This window comes from Piliocolobus tephrosceles, chromosome 8, assembly GCF_002776525.5.
Source record: "Piliocolobus tephrosceles isolate RC106 chromosome 8, ASM277652v3, whole genome shotgun sequence".
Lineage (NCBI taxonomy): Eukaryota > Metazoa > Chordata > Mammalia > Primates > Cercopithecidae > Piliocolobus > Piliocolobus tephrosceles.
In genome coordinates this window covers 91,584,022-91,601,993 of record NC_045441.1, presented here as the reverse complement: position 1 = coordinate 91,601,993, position 17,972 = coordinate 91,584,022, and the positions used below count along the sequence as shown (strand labels likewise).

At 33.2% G+C, this 17,972-nt stretch overlaps 1 protein-coding gene across 2 annotated transcripts in view; it reads right to left on the bottom strand.

Moving 5' to 3' along the window:
* Positions 1-17,972, bottom strand: part of SEMA3C (semaphorin 3C) — a 179,417-nt gene that overhangs the window by 56,111 nt on the left and 105,334 nt on the right. For both annotated transcript variants that reach the window (XM_023226661.2, XM_023226662.2), the window contains 5 exons: positions 12,345-12,435; positions 7,224-7,343; positions 5,650-5,792; positions 4,202-4,316; positions 2,323-2,392 (listed from right to left, as the gene is read on the bottom strand). In XM_023226661.2, coding sequence (XP_023082429.1) covers positions 2,323-2,392; positions 4,202-4,316; positions 5,650-5,792; positions 7,224-7,343; positions 12,345-12,435 — 539 coding nt within the window. The remainder of the gene's footprint in view (positions 1-2,322; positions 2,393-4,201; positions 4,317-5,649; positions 5,793-7,223; positions 7,344-12,344; positions 12,436-17,972) is intronic.

Below are 17,972 nucleotides of genomic sequence, written 5' to 3'. Positions count from 1 at the left end.
AAAAAAAAAAAATATGAATTTGAATTCCAAATCACTATCATATATCCTATCAGCATTTAACTCAAAGAAATGAATCTCATTAATAATTGAACACCATATCTTTTTGTATTATGATTATTTAAATGAGAGTGTTCTCACATGGTATCCTGAATACTAGTTGGAGAAGTCTATGTTGTCATGGTTTATGTACTTCCCCTGTTGGTCACAGAACAAAAAATAGGAGCCCCAAAATATTCACTAAACCATCTTTAGTCAATGACACCTCATAAAATTTGTTTGAATCTTTAGTAAGAAATATTTCCATTGTCCTATGGCAGGCTGGCTGAAATCAATATTTCTCTGACTCATATATTTATTTCAAATTAGATGTCTAATGAAAAAAGGTGCATTCCCATAAAAACAAATAAGATACATTGTTAATCGTTAACATTAACAGGCAGAATGATGATTTTGAATTTTTTGATATTAAAGTTACTGGTATTGAAAAAAAAACTAGAAAAACAGTTGTATTGAAAACAACATTTTCTTAAGAATTTGATTTTTTTTTCTTTGTTTTTTTTTTTTTTTTTTCTCTGGGAGACAAAGCCCAGGCTGCAACCTCCGCCTCCCGGGTTCATACCATTCTCCTGCCTCAGCCTCTCGAATAGCTGGGACCCTGTAGTACACCACCACGCCCCGCCTCTCTGTTCAATTCTTTTGTGAGTTAAATCAAGACTATTTAGAACAGGAGTTAAACACATCCTTAAAGACATGTTTTTAGACATCTTGTGGGGCAACCGCAAATATTTAAAAACAATTTCCTCGTAAATTTCTTTTACTTTTAATAGCTCATTGCAGTTTACAATTATACTGTGTTTTTCCCATTAAAGAAAAAAAACAGCGAAAATCTTTAGAGTTTTGTTTTGTACTTGATTGTCTAATCAAAGAGACCCATTATCTTCCACACTGGCTCAGTTACAGCTTAACTCTAAAGAATATGACTGTATAAAATTAATAAAGAAAAATATGAGCAGGAAAATATGAAAATATTACTTATCTTGAAATATTTAATTAGTTTGGGCATCCCAGAGAAGTGAGAAAACATTAAACTAATTTCCAAACACATAAAATAATCTCATACGGAATAAGAAAATTGGCCAGGCACCATGGCTCACGCCTGTAATCCCAGCACTTTGGGAGGCACAAGTTGGGCGGATCACAAGGTCAGGAGTTTGAGACCAGCCTGACCAACATGGTGAAACCCTGTTTCTACTAAAAATAAAAAAAAAAAAAATACAAAAATTAGCTGGGTGTGGTGGCACATGCCTGTAATCCCAGCTACTCAGGAGGATGAGGCAGAAGAACTGTTTGAACTGGAGAGGTGGAGGTCGCAGTGAGCTGAGATCACGCCCTTGCACTCCAGCGTGGGCAGCAGAGCAAGACTCCATCTTAAAAAAAAAAAAAAAAAAAAAAGGCCAGGGGCGGTGGCTCACGTCTGTAATCCCAACACTTTGGGAGGCCGGGGCGGGTGGATCACGAGGTCAGGAGATCAAGACCATCCTGGCTAACACAGTGAAACCCTGACTCTACTAAAAATATAAAAAATTAGCCAGGCATGGTGGCGGGGCACCTGTAGTCCCAGTTACTTCGGAGGCTGAGGCAGAAGAATGGCATGAACCCGGGAGGCGGAGCTTGCAGGGAGCCGAGATCGTGCCACTGCACCCCAGCCTGGACAACAGAGTGAGACTCCCTCTCAAAAAAAAAAGAAAAAGAAAAAGAAAATTGGTTCAATGTTTTCAGATTCTAAATAGTCATCACTTTACTTCAGAAGTAAGAAGTATTTTTATAGAAATGCCTAATTGTTTCCAGCTTTCCTAAGGTATAACTGGTATACAAAAACAATACAGTACATAATTAATGTATACAATGTGGTAAGTTTGGACATATGTATACACTTGTGTTACTATCACTACAATCCAGGTGATAAACATTTATTACCTGTGATAACAGCAACCAAAAAAATGCCAAAAGTTTTATTTGCTCATGAGTCCTCAAATTATTTTATTGAAAAAAATCATTTATTTTTTCTACATAATTCATATTTTCATTTGTTTGATAAAAATATCATGCAATTGCTACAAATACTCTCTACAAAAGCACTTGGAAAGCATTAGTTTAGCTCCAATATATTTTGGTAATCAGGCAAAGTAAATAAAATGGAAGGGTTACATCCCAAATGACATGCAAAATTAAAAGTTGAAGAAAAGAATGCTTTTATAATAATTACTGTTACTCCATGAAGTTTATTGTTTAAGTCGTAAAATGCAACTGTTGAATAATTACCTTGATGTTGTAAAAATGCCATACACTAGTGTTGTCCTCGGGTTATCAGTTTCCAGAAGAAACACATCCTCTATAAAAAGGAAAATATTCTTTTAAAGTTTCTAAATATTAACTTCTTTGTTTTGAAAAATTTACCCTAAGAAAATAATTTCAACTATGAAAAGTATTCTGTAAAAAGATATTCCTGTACCATCGTGGTAATTTGGAAACAAGTAATGATAGAAACACTAAATTAAATTATTACAGATACTAATAGAATTTATAAAAATTTTGTATCCTTGTGAAAACCATGCTAGTAAAATAATATTATGGGGGAAAAGTACAATGGCATATTATACGGACTAGAACCATATTAATCTCAAAAATATCCATCAGAATATAAGAAAAAGATTAACAGTGAGTGTTCCAGGAGGCAAAGCTATACACATTTTCTGGTGCTTCTTTCTAAATATCCTTTAATGTTAGTATATTACTGTTTTAATTTTAAAAAATTACAAATCTCAATTTCTTTTTGATCTAATCTTACGAGTTGGAAGATGGAATAAAACTTTTTCACAGTAGCTTATCTTACCATCAAATACAACTTTTTGTGGCATATGGTCAAAATTGCTAGTGATACTTTTATTTAATGATAGCTCCTCTAACAAAAAGATGTTTAAAGTATACTAAGGCAAAGACAAAAGACAAAAGTATGCATAGTGCAGTGATAAATAACAGAATATGAAAGTAGATTTCTGATAGAAAACTTCAATTAATAATCAATTGCCATGATATGAAAGGCCTAGATGTAGTGACAATCTTGCTAACATAATTATTGCTGAGAAACACAAAATATGTATTTATTTTAAATTAACAATGAATTTAAATGACCTCATAAACAATAAATTTATAACCACTCAAACAAGAAATTAACAACCACTAGTCCTTCCATATGTGAATAAGGACTGACAATGTCTAGCTCTCCCTAAAAAAAAGAGAAAGACTGAAACATAAAAATATTCCCAAACATTTGGAAGGATAGAATGAGCAAGTAGGCCTTTTCACAAAATAATACTTAGAACTTTTCTCTAGAAAAGCTTATCCAGAAACTTTTGTTCCATAATCAACATAATGGTTTTTGAGCAGAACGATATAGTTCATGTTTATAGCTATTAGAATCAGTAAATTTTTTCCATATGGTAACACAGATTTATAGCTTATATTATCACCTGTCTCAAAATCTGAGAATGACCATTATTTTACATTTTAATGAATTACAGTGAAAGAAAAGTCATTTATAAATGGCATTTAGTAAATATGATGTGCCCTGGGATATTCAGATTAAAAAAATAAAAAACTGTTCCTTGGCAGAGGTAATCAGACTGTCAGTCCTTATTTGACCTGGAAAGTATAAGCCTCATGTCACATTGAGAACACTTAATCTCAGAGTCACCAAGCAGAACTAAGAAGGGAACACGAGTCTCCAAATTTCTACTCTGACACTTTTTGCCATCCAAACTCTATCCTGTCCATTAGCTACAACAGTAAAAATATATAGCTGTATTTTCACACAAAATCAGAATATTAGATATTCTAATATACATGAAACAAATATAAAAACACAAACATATCATTACCTATACACAAATTATACAAGTTACACCCCCAAATACACACATTCATTCATACATTATGGTGAATTCAATGAGCTAAATGTTTCAGCAGTGACTCATGGGCATAATAGATTAAAAAATACTTATGAAAATTTTATGAAATTTAATTATTTTAAATTAGCATATTATTTATGCTGAAAATACGCAAAATACATCCTCTTCTGAGACCTTATTTCAATATATAAAGCCTTCTTTCAGAAACATTTTTCAATCTCATATGTATGTACCTAATTCATCAAAGTGCGTTTCTGGGCCGTCTTCATCTGTTACGGAGCACACCAGCCTTGCCTTTAAGAAAGTGGTCCACTTGTTGACAAGGCTACGCAGTCCACCAGTGTCATTCTAAAACCATTTTGCAAACATAATTCAGATTAAGTAAATATTGAAGCATATTAAAAATTCAACTTGAACTCTAGCTGCTTGGAGGATGAAAATCTGAAGAATGGATATGTCAACCACTTGTGCACATCGATAGTCAAAGAGGAATATTTATCACTTATAGCATTTTATACAATAGTTATACTATTATTCTCTTACAGCATGATGTCAGCTGAAAATATATTTATTTGATAAATGTATGACATAATTATTTCTAATTTTAACAATGTATAATGGAAATATTTATAAAATGTCATGGAAAATAGATCATTTAATCTACCTTTCCTTGATAAAACTAATTGTCTTCAATTTGAACATAAATTATTATATACAGTGAGTCCTGCAGATTGTGGTCAGGAGAGTGCTTATATCTTTACACCAAATGGTCCCCAACAGTTTTATATTCACCCCTTCATTCATCCAAATTATCACACAATTTTCAGTATTTCTAATCTGATGCCTTATTATACATTGTAAGGGGAAATGGCATTTGGATCATTCACAAATAGTCTCTATTGAAGACATTTTTTTCTGTGTCCAAAAGCCTTTTAGCCCTTCTGCTGACTTTGCTATCTTGTTGCAAACGACTGAGAAACAGCTGAGCTCCATGATCAGTGAAATATTATAATATATAAACTATTTTAAACACTAAGCACTTTAAGAAACATTTTTTCACAAACGATGCTAATCATAAATACGTCAGGACAAGTCTGTAAAACTCTATGATAAATAGGACATCACAAATTTCCTTGTATTGCTATGTATACTTATTGTTTCTACACAAGAACATTTCTGTTACTGTTTTTAATTAGAATTTTATTTTATTAAAGCTGTTCTTTTCACTATTTATGAATGGTTCCTTAATAATCATCTTTTACTGAGAGAGTTACTGTATTTTATTCACAAAAATCAGTTTCTTTTGGTAATATACAATTTAGCTATTTTTTTGAATAGCAATGCATTAAATGGATATGCAGAAATTTGCCACAAGTGTTTATTTGTTCGAGAACACAAAAAAAATATTTTCTTGAATTAAGATTTTTACTAAAATAGGGTATGCTTATCTCAAATAACTTAATGAAGGTTAGAATTTGGGTTAGGGTTATAAACACTATATTCAATATAAAATGATGAATATTAAATACAATAATGATGAATGTTACCTTAAATGTTCCCCTCAATATTTCATTTGTAATAGTTGATAATAAAAGCATGGAGATAAAGTATAATTTGGATTTCTTGGTCTTTCTTCAAATTAGATTTGGTACTGTTAAAATATACAAGCATTAATACTTACAGGACATATTCGAGCAATCATGGAATGAATCTGTTTTGTGCTCCTGTTATTGTCAGTCAGTTTTTCTTTGAAGAAGAAGTATACCTTAGCATCATTTGGATCAGTACCATCTGGGATGACATGTGCATCTACAAACATAGGTTCTAGAAAAAAATACAAAAGACTAGGTATATATTCATAATGAAAATCCATCTTCTGTCATCTAAGTAGACCACAGGCACATGCCTTCCCTATCTTTGGTAGAAAAAACAGTTCAATATTTACAGGTACCATTTCTAAAAGCAGTAATTGCATTCACTCACCATACCACATTTGGAATGTCAGGTACCACAAAGTATAGCTATAATATGATAAATTACTTTATTTTTTGTCTGCAATACATTCTGGAAGTGCAGGAAATACAAAAATTCTTTGTGCACTGGTGAGTTTCAAAAATTGAAAAACTTTTCTACCAGTTATTTCCTAAGGAACCTGATGGCTGTTTTATTGAAAAAAATATTTATTTTTCAAAGTGTGTTTTTCAGTCTAGTGCATATAAACTCAAATTCGTTGAAGCAGAATAAGGAGTTGGAAGTCCAAGCTCTGAAAAACATGATCTTTCTTAAAACGCGACATATGAAATGAAAGGGAAACTTTTCAAGGAAAAACAGCATCATTAGTCATTTGGAGACATAAGAGTTTCCTTATTTCAAGAACAAAACAACTTTTAGAATATTCTATTTCCAGATGTACTGGAGGAATAATCTGAAGAAGTAAATGAACAATCAATGCTTTCTTGTGCTGGCCTATCAGCGAAATAGGATGCTTCACTGCGGTGATTCATGCTTAACTCTGCAATGTTAAATGAATTGCCACATTTAGGGTCAGCTAAAAATTTTCTCCAGGGTGAAATGACAAGAATCTTAGTTTTTGTTTTTGTTTTTAATTGCTCTAAACAACAGCAATTGGTTGGAATAATACGGTAAAACCAAATGAGCACCTTTTTTGATGTGAATTCCATATGACGCCAAGAGCTGGAGGCAACTGAATATGGATAATCATAAAGTTATTATTCCTATGATTTCTACTGAATATTAGTCCATTTATGAGAAAATACATACCAGTTTCATAATTTTAGAATCTAAGTTGAAAACAAAAAAAGAGGAGGCCTCGGCTATACCCTATTCATTGCATCTAAATGTCATACATTTGGGATAATTTTTAGATTTGGTATTGTTAAAATATACAAGAAGCAGATTAAATGAACTAAAAAGCATATTTAATTGCAATATGTTACAAGTAAACAACCGGAGAAGATGCTTGGGTACTGAAATATAAATTATCACTGTCACTTTTATCTATTCATATTCTTAGAATTGTAGGATGATTAATAGAAATAAAGAATCAAAATATGGACTATGAGCTATTCAATTATTTATTTTCCCCAAATATTTTAAATCACAGAGTACAGAATTACTATTATTCATTTCATAGCCTGATATTTTAGTTTTTAACCATTATCCCTAGTTGTTAGGATGGAATTAAATAAGTTAGTTTAATATGATACTAAAAAAATGCATCAAATGCTTTCTTACCACTTAGCCATTTGGAATTATGTTGATCAGTTCTGACCGCATTCCTCTTGGTTAAACTTCGAAAAATAGCAGCATCTGTCCCCATGAAATCTATATACATTCCAGAGAAAAGCTCCTCATCTATGAAAAAGAAAATATTAATGAAATGTAAATTTTTAAAGCTAATTTGAAGTTCTACATGAGTTTATTAGGAGATCACCACAGGTATTACAGTGTTATGATAATTGGTTATAACCAAATGTTAATTGGTTTGCATTGTTCAGCAAATCAATAATTTTTATAAATTTTAATCTTTTCTCATTATTGCCTGAATAATTACTATGTTTTTAAAAAATCAAACCTCAAAGCAACTTCATTCTATGTTGAAGTTGAATGAAGTTAAAAGTGAAAGTTCCTCTACCTGTACTTATACTATACATTAATTTTTATATAGAGTCTATCAGAAATGGCAGGTGTATATAGATAACAAAATAGCTTGTTTACCTGTAACACATTTAAAAGAAAAACACTGTAAGAGTCAGAAAACATGGTTTCTAACTTTGGTAACCCCTAACAGGCTGGGAATTAGTGCTAAGCTATTGAACATCTGGAGTTTCAACCTTCTAATCTATAATGTATGGGAATTAGATTATGATCTTAAAAGTTCTTAACGCATATTACAATTTCTATGACCTTCCTAAATGGATTGAACATAATAGTTTTAAAAATTATTATTATGACATGATAAGGAAGCCACATTATAACTGTCAAAATATTATCAGTGATTGAAAAATGTAATCACTAAAAGTATATATTTTGATCTTTAGTGCTAGAAGGTTCCTGGTAAGGTAAACAAAGTGCTACTTTTTCAACTGCAACTCAGCCATAAAAATAGAATACAATGATAAGAAAGAAAAGGTATTTAAAATTAAATAAATTTTTACTATTAACAGAATCAGATGTATTAATCTGTACATACATAACATTCAACATTTAGCTTATTGTTTGAAGATCCATATTACTTTTCATCTAGTAAGAAGCAGTAAGCATTGAATTGGTAACAAATGTGACTCCTGAGTATAAAACAGTAGCTAAATATCTATTTTAAAAAGCATGAAATTTATCAGCCTAGCCTACTGAACTGCCATGCAGCTGTGTTCCTTGACTGTTGTTCTAGGATTACTCCCTGGGCTACCTTCAGACTGTGGTCATTTTGGCAGGACTGGAACGTTTCAAAGTACTCTAAGCTCACTGTTTAGTAATAAGCAGTACCAGTCAGCCCAGCATCGAATGGAGAATGGAATGTGTCTAATATGTGCTCACCAGGTTATGAACTGGACCCCTACCAGTGAGCAAGCTGGTGTGGCGCGCGTTTGGTTGCTCAGCTCTCCTTCCTAGTAGGGGTTCTAGGCCCATGGAAACAGATTACAGGGAGATAACAAAAATGTGCATGAAGGCTTTTTTTTCTTTACCATTTTAGCTTCTTTAAAATTCTGAGAACATTTGTGACGCTTATATACACACAGATCTAGCTATTAAATTGTGGCAACTTTGTAAATAATTATTTCACATTTTTGTTATATTCGATTAACAATACAACTGTGGATTATACATTCCTGCTATTCAACAGATTGATTGGCACAGCTATCAATTGTCGTATTTGTTTCCAAGCAGAAAGAGAAAAAAGATACTAAGAAGTTTATGAATGGCAGAGAGGACTAATTCTAATCCTACTTCATACCATCTTATTAGTTATGTCTCAAACATTACATAAGCCTGCACGTCTAATTGGCTTCATTTCCTATATTAAATCCTCAGTAATTTTAATAGCAAGTTAGGAACTTTCTGCTTCATTTTATATCAATAAGAAATTTGATTAATGTCACTTTGTTAACCATTTTGAGAGGAAGATTTTTTGCAGGACTTCATGCAGAGATAAACTTGTGCCTTTTAACTTTATTTCAAAAACATTTTGCTTTCCAATTGTATTTCTACCGACTAGAAAAACTTCATAAAGTTTATGTAGACTCTTTAAAAGACAACATCCGACTTCGTTGTTGCCCTACAGCAGTGACTGAAAATAGCAAAAGCACACTGAACTTGCACAACTACATTATGAAATTTGGAATTCTAATTCTTCAGGCCTCTGGTCATTTAATAGATATAAATATCTTAACCAATCTGTGCTTTTTTTTAGTGCACTGTGCTTGAATGGAAATGATAAAGCACTATTACAAGGTTAAGGAAGATGACCACACAAATCACAGGAGGTAATTTTAGAGGGATAATCAACAGGATGAATAAAATTATAACTACAATCTTATAAAGCTTTTTGTTCTTTTTACTGTGAGTTTTTAAGTTAAGCAAATTGTTTAGTGACTTTCATTTGATTTAAAAAATGTAAAGTTACTCAAATATTAATAGTATAGGAACATGAGCATAGGAATTCAACTCTCAGGTCCTTGAGAAACAAAGAAGGCCAATGTCTAACTCCTATTCTGGAAACAAATCCAGTTCTCTAAGGGCAAGACTATTAAATGACTTAAGACAATTTAGCAAGAAAATTTATAATGCCTTGTTCTAATCCTTATTATTCTAAACAATATTCAATGAGATAAAACTCCAGTAGCAGCTATGTGAACAGACCCTTGAGGTTTATTTTGTAGCATTTAAATGGAAACAAATGAAAACTATATATATTTAATTACTATCAAACACACCACATGGTTTCTGAAGGCGAATAAAATTTCCTTTATAATGGAGAAAAGAATTTCCAAAACACTGCTTCTATTAAATAATATTTGGAAACATGCCTTGCATAGGACATAATTGGATAACTTTATAGTTTCAAAGCTAACTTTATGTCCTAAATGATATACTTTTGGCTCCTCCCTGTCTGATTTGAATGCCAATATTCAAGCAATTCACTGAATAACTTCCAAGGTTTACCTGTCTTAATGTAATTTCCAGATATGAGAAAGAAAGGTGAGTTATCTATGCAGATGAATCAAAGCAAGCATTTTGAACACAGTAATTATTTTTCACCTGTTCTATGGTAGAAGGATGAGATTTTAATGCTGGCAATACATTAAAAAAAAGCAAAGAGGAAAAGATATCTACTGTATGTATGACATACTAAAATCCAGCATTTGTTACTTAGTCAACACATGACAACTCAGATATATATACATATATATATACACTCAGAAATATTAAGTATATACATATATTGGTACTCAGATATATAAATATATTTTTATACTCAGACATATAAATATATATATTTATACTCATATATAAACATATATATTTATACTCATTTTTTTTTTTTTGAGACAGAGTTTTGCTCTTGTTGCCCAGACTGGAGTGTAATGTCACAATCTCAGCTCACCACAACCTCTGCCTCTCTAGTTCAAGTGATTCTCCTTCCTCAGCCTCCCAAGTAGCTGGGATTACAGGTGCACGCCACCATGCCCGGCTAATTTTTTTGTATTTTTAGTAGAGACAGAGTTTCTCCATGTTGGTCAGGCTGGTCTCGAACTTAGAACCTTAGATGATCCACCCACCTTGGCCTCCCAAAATTCTGGGATTACAGGCATGAACCACTGCTGCAGGCCAACTCAGGCATATTTTTAAAGTGTCTTAATCAAAAGAGAATGTCTTTTAAGTGAGTCATGGAAAGGTATTCAATGACTGAGGTTTAAAAATTGACTTGTCAATGTGTGGATCATTAAGCAATTAGGCACATGGCTTAACTGATATTTTGTGTAAAGTGAAAAAATGAAAAAATAGCTTTATTACCATCTCCTTTTTGCCACAGCAATTTTTAGACAATCCCCAGAGAATGTACTTGGCTAACACGTGCACTTTGTTCATCTTTCCTTTGAAAAAACACCCCTTTAACTATTTCTAGAAGATTAATAAAACACAGGAGTGCAGACATCTCTTTGACGTACTGGTTTCAATCCCTTTGGATATATACACAGAAGAGGAAATGCTGGATCATATGGTGATTCTATTTTTTGTTTTCTGGGGAATGTTCATACCATTTCCCAAAATGACCGTACTAATTTACAATCCCACCAACAATTTACACGATTTCCTCTTCTCCATATACTTCCCAATACTTGTTATCATTTGTCTTTTTTGATAACAGCCATTCAAACAGGTGTGAGGTGATATTTCATTGTCTATACTTCCATGTTCATTTCAGCATTATTCACAAAAGCAAAGACATGGAAGCAACCTAAGTGTTCATCAACATATGAATGGATTTTTAAAAATGTGGTACATATGTACACAACGGAATATTATACAGTCTTAAAACAGAATGAAATATTGTCATTTATGACAACATGGATGGAACTGGAGGACATTACACTAAGTGAAATAAGCCAGGCACAGAAAGACAAATAACGTATGATCTCACTTATATGTAGAATGTAAAAAAGTTGATCTCATAGAAACAGAGGTAGAAGGGTAATTATTAGGGGCCGGAGGATACAGGAAGGGGCAAAAAAAAAAAAAAAAAGATGTTTATCCAAGGAATAAATTTTATGTGATTTTAGTGATCTACTATACTGCACAGTGACCATGGTGACAATAAATAAAATTTATTGTATATTTCCAAATTGCTTAAAAACAGATTTTTAACATTCTCACCACAAAAAAATAACTTGGTGAGGTAACGGATATGTCAATTGGCTTGACTGAATTTTTCCTTTATGTATACATAGATCAAAACACCACATCGTATTCTATAAATATACACAATTATTTGTCAACTAAAAACAACAAAAAATAATGAAAGGTAAAGAAAAAATACTACAAACGCAATTACAGAAAACACTGAAAACTACTTTATGATAATATATAAGTATACATATATTCACTTTTAAAAATGCCCGGTTTGCTCTAGGAATGACGAAGCTGTCATTTATAGATGAAAAGTTACATGCTTATTAATTAATCTTATTCTTACAAATGAGAAACTGAACTCTCTATTTCTCAGCTCACAACTTTCTTCGTATTATTTTACTCATATACTATCATCCATACAACCATCAAGAACAGGCCTACCATGTCAAGCTAATTTTCCATGTTATTTTATGTTTATTCCTCCCTCTTCCATTGTCTACTTACTGATCATAACAGACACCGTGTTCACGTTGGGGTTGAAAGAGCAGCGTCCTTTTCCAGATTCACACTTGGAGTCAATCATGAAAACTTGGTCCTTTATTGTAGATAAAATTTAAAATGTGGCAACAATAACTTATTTAGTGAAGACAATTGTTCATCAGTAAAACAAAGCATCCTTAAAATTAATATGCTTTCTAGTTGGTTGCTTATTATGCCTTTCAATTTACTATATTAAGATTTACTAAAACTATGAGGAGAATTGATCTGTAATTACAAGTTAACCACAGCAGGGCTAGCTCTCATTCTATTACACTCCCTAGAGGGCTAATCCAAGAAGTCGTTCTCCTCAAATCAACATCAGCAAAAATCACTTGAAAACCAAGTATTATTATAAATCTCAACTAGATGTGTTGAACATCAGCCAAAAGAAGACAACTGCCCATAGAGGAACAATCTATGTAAGGACTATAATATTTTCAAAATAATTAAGATTTTTAAAACATAGAATTTTATCTTACTGTTTAATTTTATCATATAAAGCACTGTACAAGATTCAACAAAATAATTCATAATTCAGATTTAAAATGTGCCATTTACTCATGAATTTATTTAATAAAAATTTACTGAGCATCTGCCATGTACCAGAAACTGACTAAACACTGGGGATATTGTAAATAAAATACACTAAAATTTTTGTCCTCAAGTAATCTATAACCTAGTGAGAAACATAATAAATAATTAAACTATGGAATATGGTAGATAGTGCTTGCTACTGAGAAGGAAAGTTAAGCAGGAAAAGGGAAGAGAGAAGACTATAGACTGGGGGCAATAAATTCAATGGTTTTAGCCTCAGCAAGAACAAGTATCTTGTCAGTATAAATATGTACCTTTTTCTTACATAAAGTTAGTACAAGCCCCCTACTAAAATTCAAAGTAAAAACAAATGACCATTTTAATAGGTCAAATAAGATGATAAGGAATCTTAATTATCAAGCTAAGGCTTTTGAAAGTTATCCTGAAAGAAATATGAACTCAATAATATTTTTGAGTGTGGAAATGGAAAGTTGCTCTAGAAAGTTGGACTTTATCTAGGAAGATTGGGAATGAAATGTATAAAAACAGACACTGCATTCAGGAAAACTGGTTAGTTTCCTATTACAAGAGTCCAGGAATTACAAGGTAATAATCTGACATGGCATGTTTTCAGTGGTCAAGGTAAGAGCAGCAGAGATGTAAGAAAATTTATATAGTGGCAATCAACAGAGCTTGGCAATCAGTTATAATTTGGTGGTTCTAATTTCATTGTACTTGTTGTCCTTTTCACATTGCCTCCACACCTGAAAGGATAAATCTATTACATTTTCTATACGTGCCTCCAAACTACTGTTTTGTAAAAGGAACTAAAAAGGTAAATCCAAACAACTATAGATATGTGATCATCAATCACAATTTCTAATTGATCATATTCAGGAAAACAAAGATGATTCTAAAGTTTTGACTCCTTGAAAAAATAACGCTAGTACATAGTTGTTATATTGAGTGTCTATACTACAGCAGGACCTCTCTGAACATAACAGAGAATAATAGAGCTTAAAAAGAATCACAGACCTCTAGCCTAAAAGGGTTCTTTCTGAGTATCCTAAGATCTTCATCAATGAAGTCACTCTATTGGTGACGAAAAAATATGACTTATCCAGAAGACCATGTAGCTAAAGAGTGATAATAGCACAATTTGAATTCAGTCTCCTGACTCCTAGTGAATCCGATTTCCAAAAGGCCTTTATTCATGTTAACGTCTAAACTAAAAAAAAAAATCATAAACCAGAAGAAAAACAAACAAAAAAGCCTTATTGTGATTCTAGAGCTGGAGACTGATTTGACCAAATAAGTGAGAGTTCATCTTGCAGGAATTGATGAGGTTGTTTAGGTACCATTTTCTCTCAACTGACCTACTCCTACATCACACAGCACTCTAGATGCAGATCTTGTCACCACCAGGAGCAGATGTGGTCTACCCTAACAATAACTATCTCAAGTACCTTGAAATAATCCTTCAAACTTGTCTCCTAAGAACTCTTCTCTACTTCTCCCCAGTTCATTAGGCTTTTCTCTTTTTGACTTTGTTAACAGGTTAGATTCCATGTTTTTTGTTTGTTTGTTTGTTTGTTTTTTAAAGACAGGGTCTAGCTCTATCTCCTGGGCTGGAGTGCAGTGGTGCAATCTCAGCTTACGGCAACCTCCACATTCCAGGTTCAAGCGATTCTCATGCCTCAGCCTCTGGAGTAGTTAGGACTACAGGGACGTACAACCATGCCTGGCTATTTTCTTTTTTTTTTTTTTTTTCTTTTTTATAGAGACGGGGCTTTCACCATGTTCCCCGGGCTGGTCTAAAACTCTTGGGCTCAAGTGATCTGCTCGCCTTAGCCTCCAAAAGTGCTAGGATTACAGACATGAGCCACTGTGTCTGGCCAGATTCCATTTTTAATTTCAGTAAGTTTTTTAATTTCAATAAATTTTGACACAACATTCAATTCCTTGAATGTATGTCTTTTTTCATTGCATCCACACCCCAAAGGAGTACATCTATCTACATTCTCCATACTTGCCTCCAAACTACTAAAGATTTTGTAAAAGGCAACCTAAAAAGTAAATTCGATACACTACAGATTTGTGATCACCAACCACAAGTGGATCCCCTACAATGTACAGTGGCCTTTCAGAGATTCTCTTATCACAACTGGTTCTGTCATCAAAAATTTCAAGCCTTTGCCACTACAGTCAAATCCTGATTTTTCTGATCCCCTAACTTATTCTCAACTCATATTATTGCTACTGTGCAGAGAAAGCAAAGCCCTTAAATGACATATCTTCAATTCCTCACTACTAAACACATAAATACCATATTATATTTAGTAATGTAGTATTATATTGATATATCCACTAATACATGAGACTAGTTCTCTTACTTTGAGGCCAATACTTTGGATTTCATTGCTTTGGATTTCATCTTGTCTTGTCTTTTTAGGCACCTTAGATTTCCATTATTCCTTGCGTTTCTTTGATACATACTTTCATCTTATTAATTGGAGCCTTTATGCCATTATTTAAACAACTCCCTCAGCTCCCATATACCACTCTCCTTATAAACCACACTTCTCAGGGAATTACATACATCCTCATAACCATTTTCTGACCTGTCATTTTATTTTCAATCCACTTTAATTCAGCATCTAATGTCAATTTTGCATTGAAACACTTACTGATAAGATCTTTAATGACAATCATGGTACACAACTCAGTGCTTATTTTTTAGACCTCATCTTACTTGAATTCTCAATGGCACTTGGAATTGTTGAAAACTTCTATGTTTTTACAATGACTTATTTTTATTTCCCAGAACCAACATAGTCTTTTTTTCCCTACCCCCCTTTCTCTGTTTCTCTTTATTTTTTTAAGATGAAGTCTTGCTCTGTCACCCAGGCTGGAGTGCAGTGACTGCGATCTTGGCTCACTGCAAGCTCCGCCTCCCAAGTTCATGCCATTCTCCTGCCTCAGCCTCCCAAGTAGCTGGGACTATAGGCACCCACCACCATGCCCGGCTAATTTTTTGTATTTTTAGTAGAGACAGGGTTTCACCATGTTAGCCAGGATGGTCTCGATCTCCTGACCTCGTGATCCACCCGCCTTGGCCTCCCAAAGCGCTGGGATTACAGACACGAGCCACCCTACTCCGCCCTGTCTGTTCCTTTTAAGGCTTGTAAGTTGATTCTCCTCCAATTGGCCATTAGTTAGGAGACCCTCAAGTCTCAATCATAGTCATTCTTTTCTTTTACTCGATACTTTATCTCCCTCTCTGCATAATTAAATCCATACTTTTCTTGGGCTCCAGTTACTCTTATAAACAATGACTCACACATGTATATACTCAGCCTTATATTTAACCACCTACTTGATATCACTAGTTAGACCTTTCCATGGCATCTCTCATTTAACAGACCAAACTCAGGCTTATAATCTTTACCCTATACATGGTCTCTTCATTCTCATCTCAGTTCATAGCAACTATACAATTAAAGAGGCTGAAAATAACAAATGAACAAGGAAAGTGTCAATATTTATATCATTTTCTTTTCTATATCCAAATCCATCAACATCATCTATACTATTTTATACTTTATACCATTTTATACTCTCTGTCACCATTGCTATCACCTGAGTACAACAATCTCTTCTGTGGTCTTCTACGTCAACTCTCAAACTAATCTCCTACAACTTTTCCACTCCCTCTCTCCCCATGCCACAAATCATCTGTTACTTAACACACGAGTGACAACACAATTCTGTTCATGACATTTTCTGCTTAAGATTGTTCCAATTTACTTCTCTGTTGATATATAAGAAAGACCATGATATTTAAAGTAGCCTATAAGCTTCAACATGATTTTGATTCTGCTTTTATTCTCAGTAAATGAATATTTCTGGATTGAACAATGAGAGAAAATAACAGAGTAGGTGGTGAAAAATTAAAAAGTAGGCATAGCAAAGTGTCCTTGGTCATAGACGTCAATAAAGGCAACGAAAAACACAGACCATGAATGGCGGAATTTAATGTCATAGATTGTTCTAGGAGAGGGGATACAGATTGAGGGAGTCAACTTGGTCACTGAGGAATCTGCCATTAATCAAACAGTTTTAGTTAATGTGTAGGAGTGAAATATTAGAAAGGATGAATAAAGATATACAGAATAGGAGCATAAAAGCTGGAAATTCAGCCTCCTACTCTGAGAAGCTTAGTAATAAAGTAAAAGAAAAAGGAGGAAATTAGAAAAAAGAAGTCACAGAACCAAAAAAAGGATTTTAAGGGAAAGAAACCCAATCCTTTCTTTAAATGGGCAAAAAAAAAAAAAAAAGTAAAATATGAAGGTTATTTATCAAAGAACTTAATACAGAAAATGCATAATTTTTCTTCTAAAACAGAAAAAATACTAGAAAAAGATACTGAAACAGACTAGATTGGTGGCAAATTTCATTCAAAAAGCATAGAGGATAATTTGCATACCTATGACATTCTTGGTCACCCGTGATACTCTTGGTCTAAGGTAAAGTTACCTGCCTGATGAGGGTCAGGGTCAGGGGAGCTTAGGGGGAGCTTAATTGGTATTCAGTTGTTGAAACAGATGTTATGAAAACATCTGGTGAAATCAAAGATAAGATGTGGTAATATTCCAAGAATTTGCTGCAAAATTAACCGATCACCATTTTTGCTTGATGTTTTATTCATTCATTTAAAGTCATGATTCACTTGTATTGCTTTATCTTTTTCCAGGAACAGAAGACAAGGAGTAAAGACAGTAGACACAGGAGAAGAACTGAGGTTAGGTCTTCAAGTAGCAAGGATTCTGGGCTCTTTAGGTGGGTACTGTTGAAATCTCAGAAAGCTCTGAATCAGTCTTGCAAATAATAGAAGAGAAATGGGATATAACAAAAGCATGTGATGCGCCAAACACGAAGTAGGCTCATCAAATATCCCCCTAACACCAATGAATACCTATGAAGACAGACCAATGAAAGATGGCAGGTAATGTCCCAGATATAAAACTGAATAATTAAAATAACTCTGCCAACCTAGCT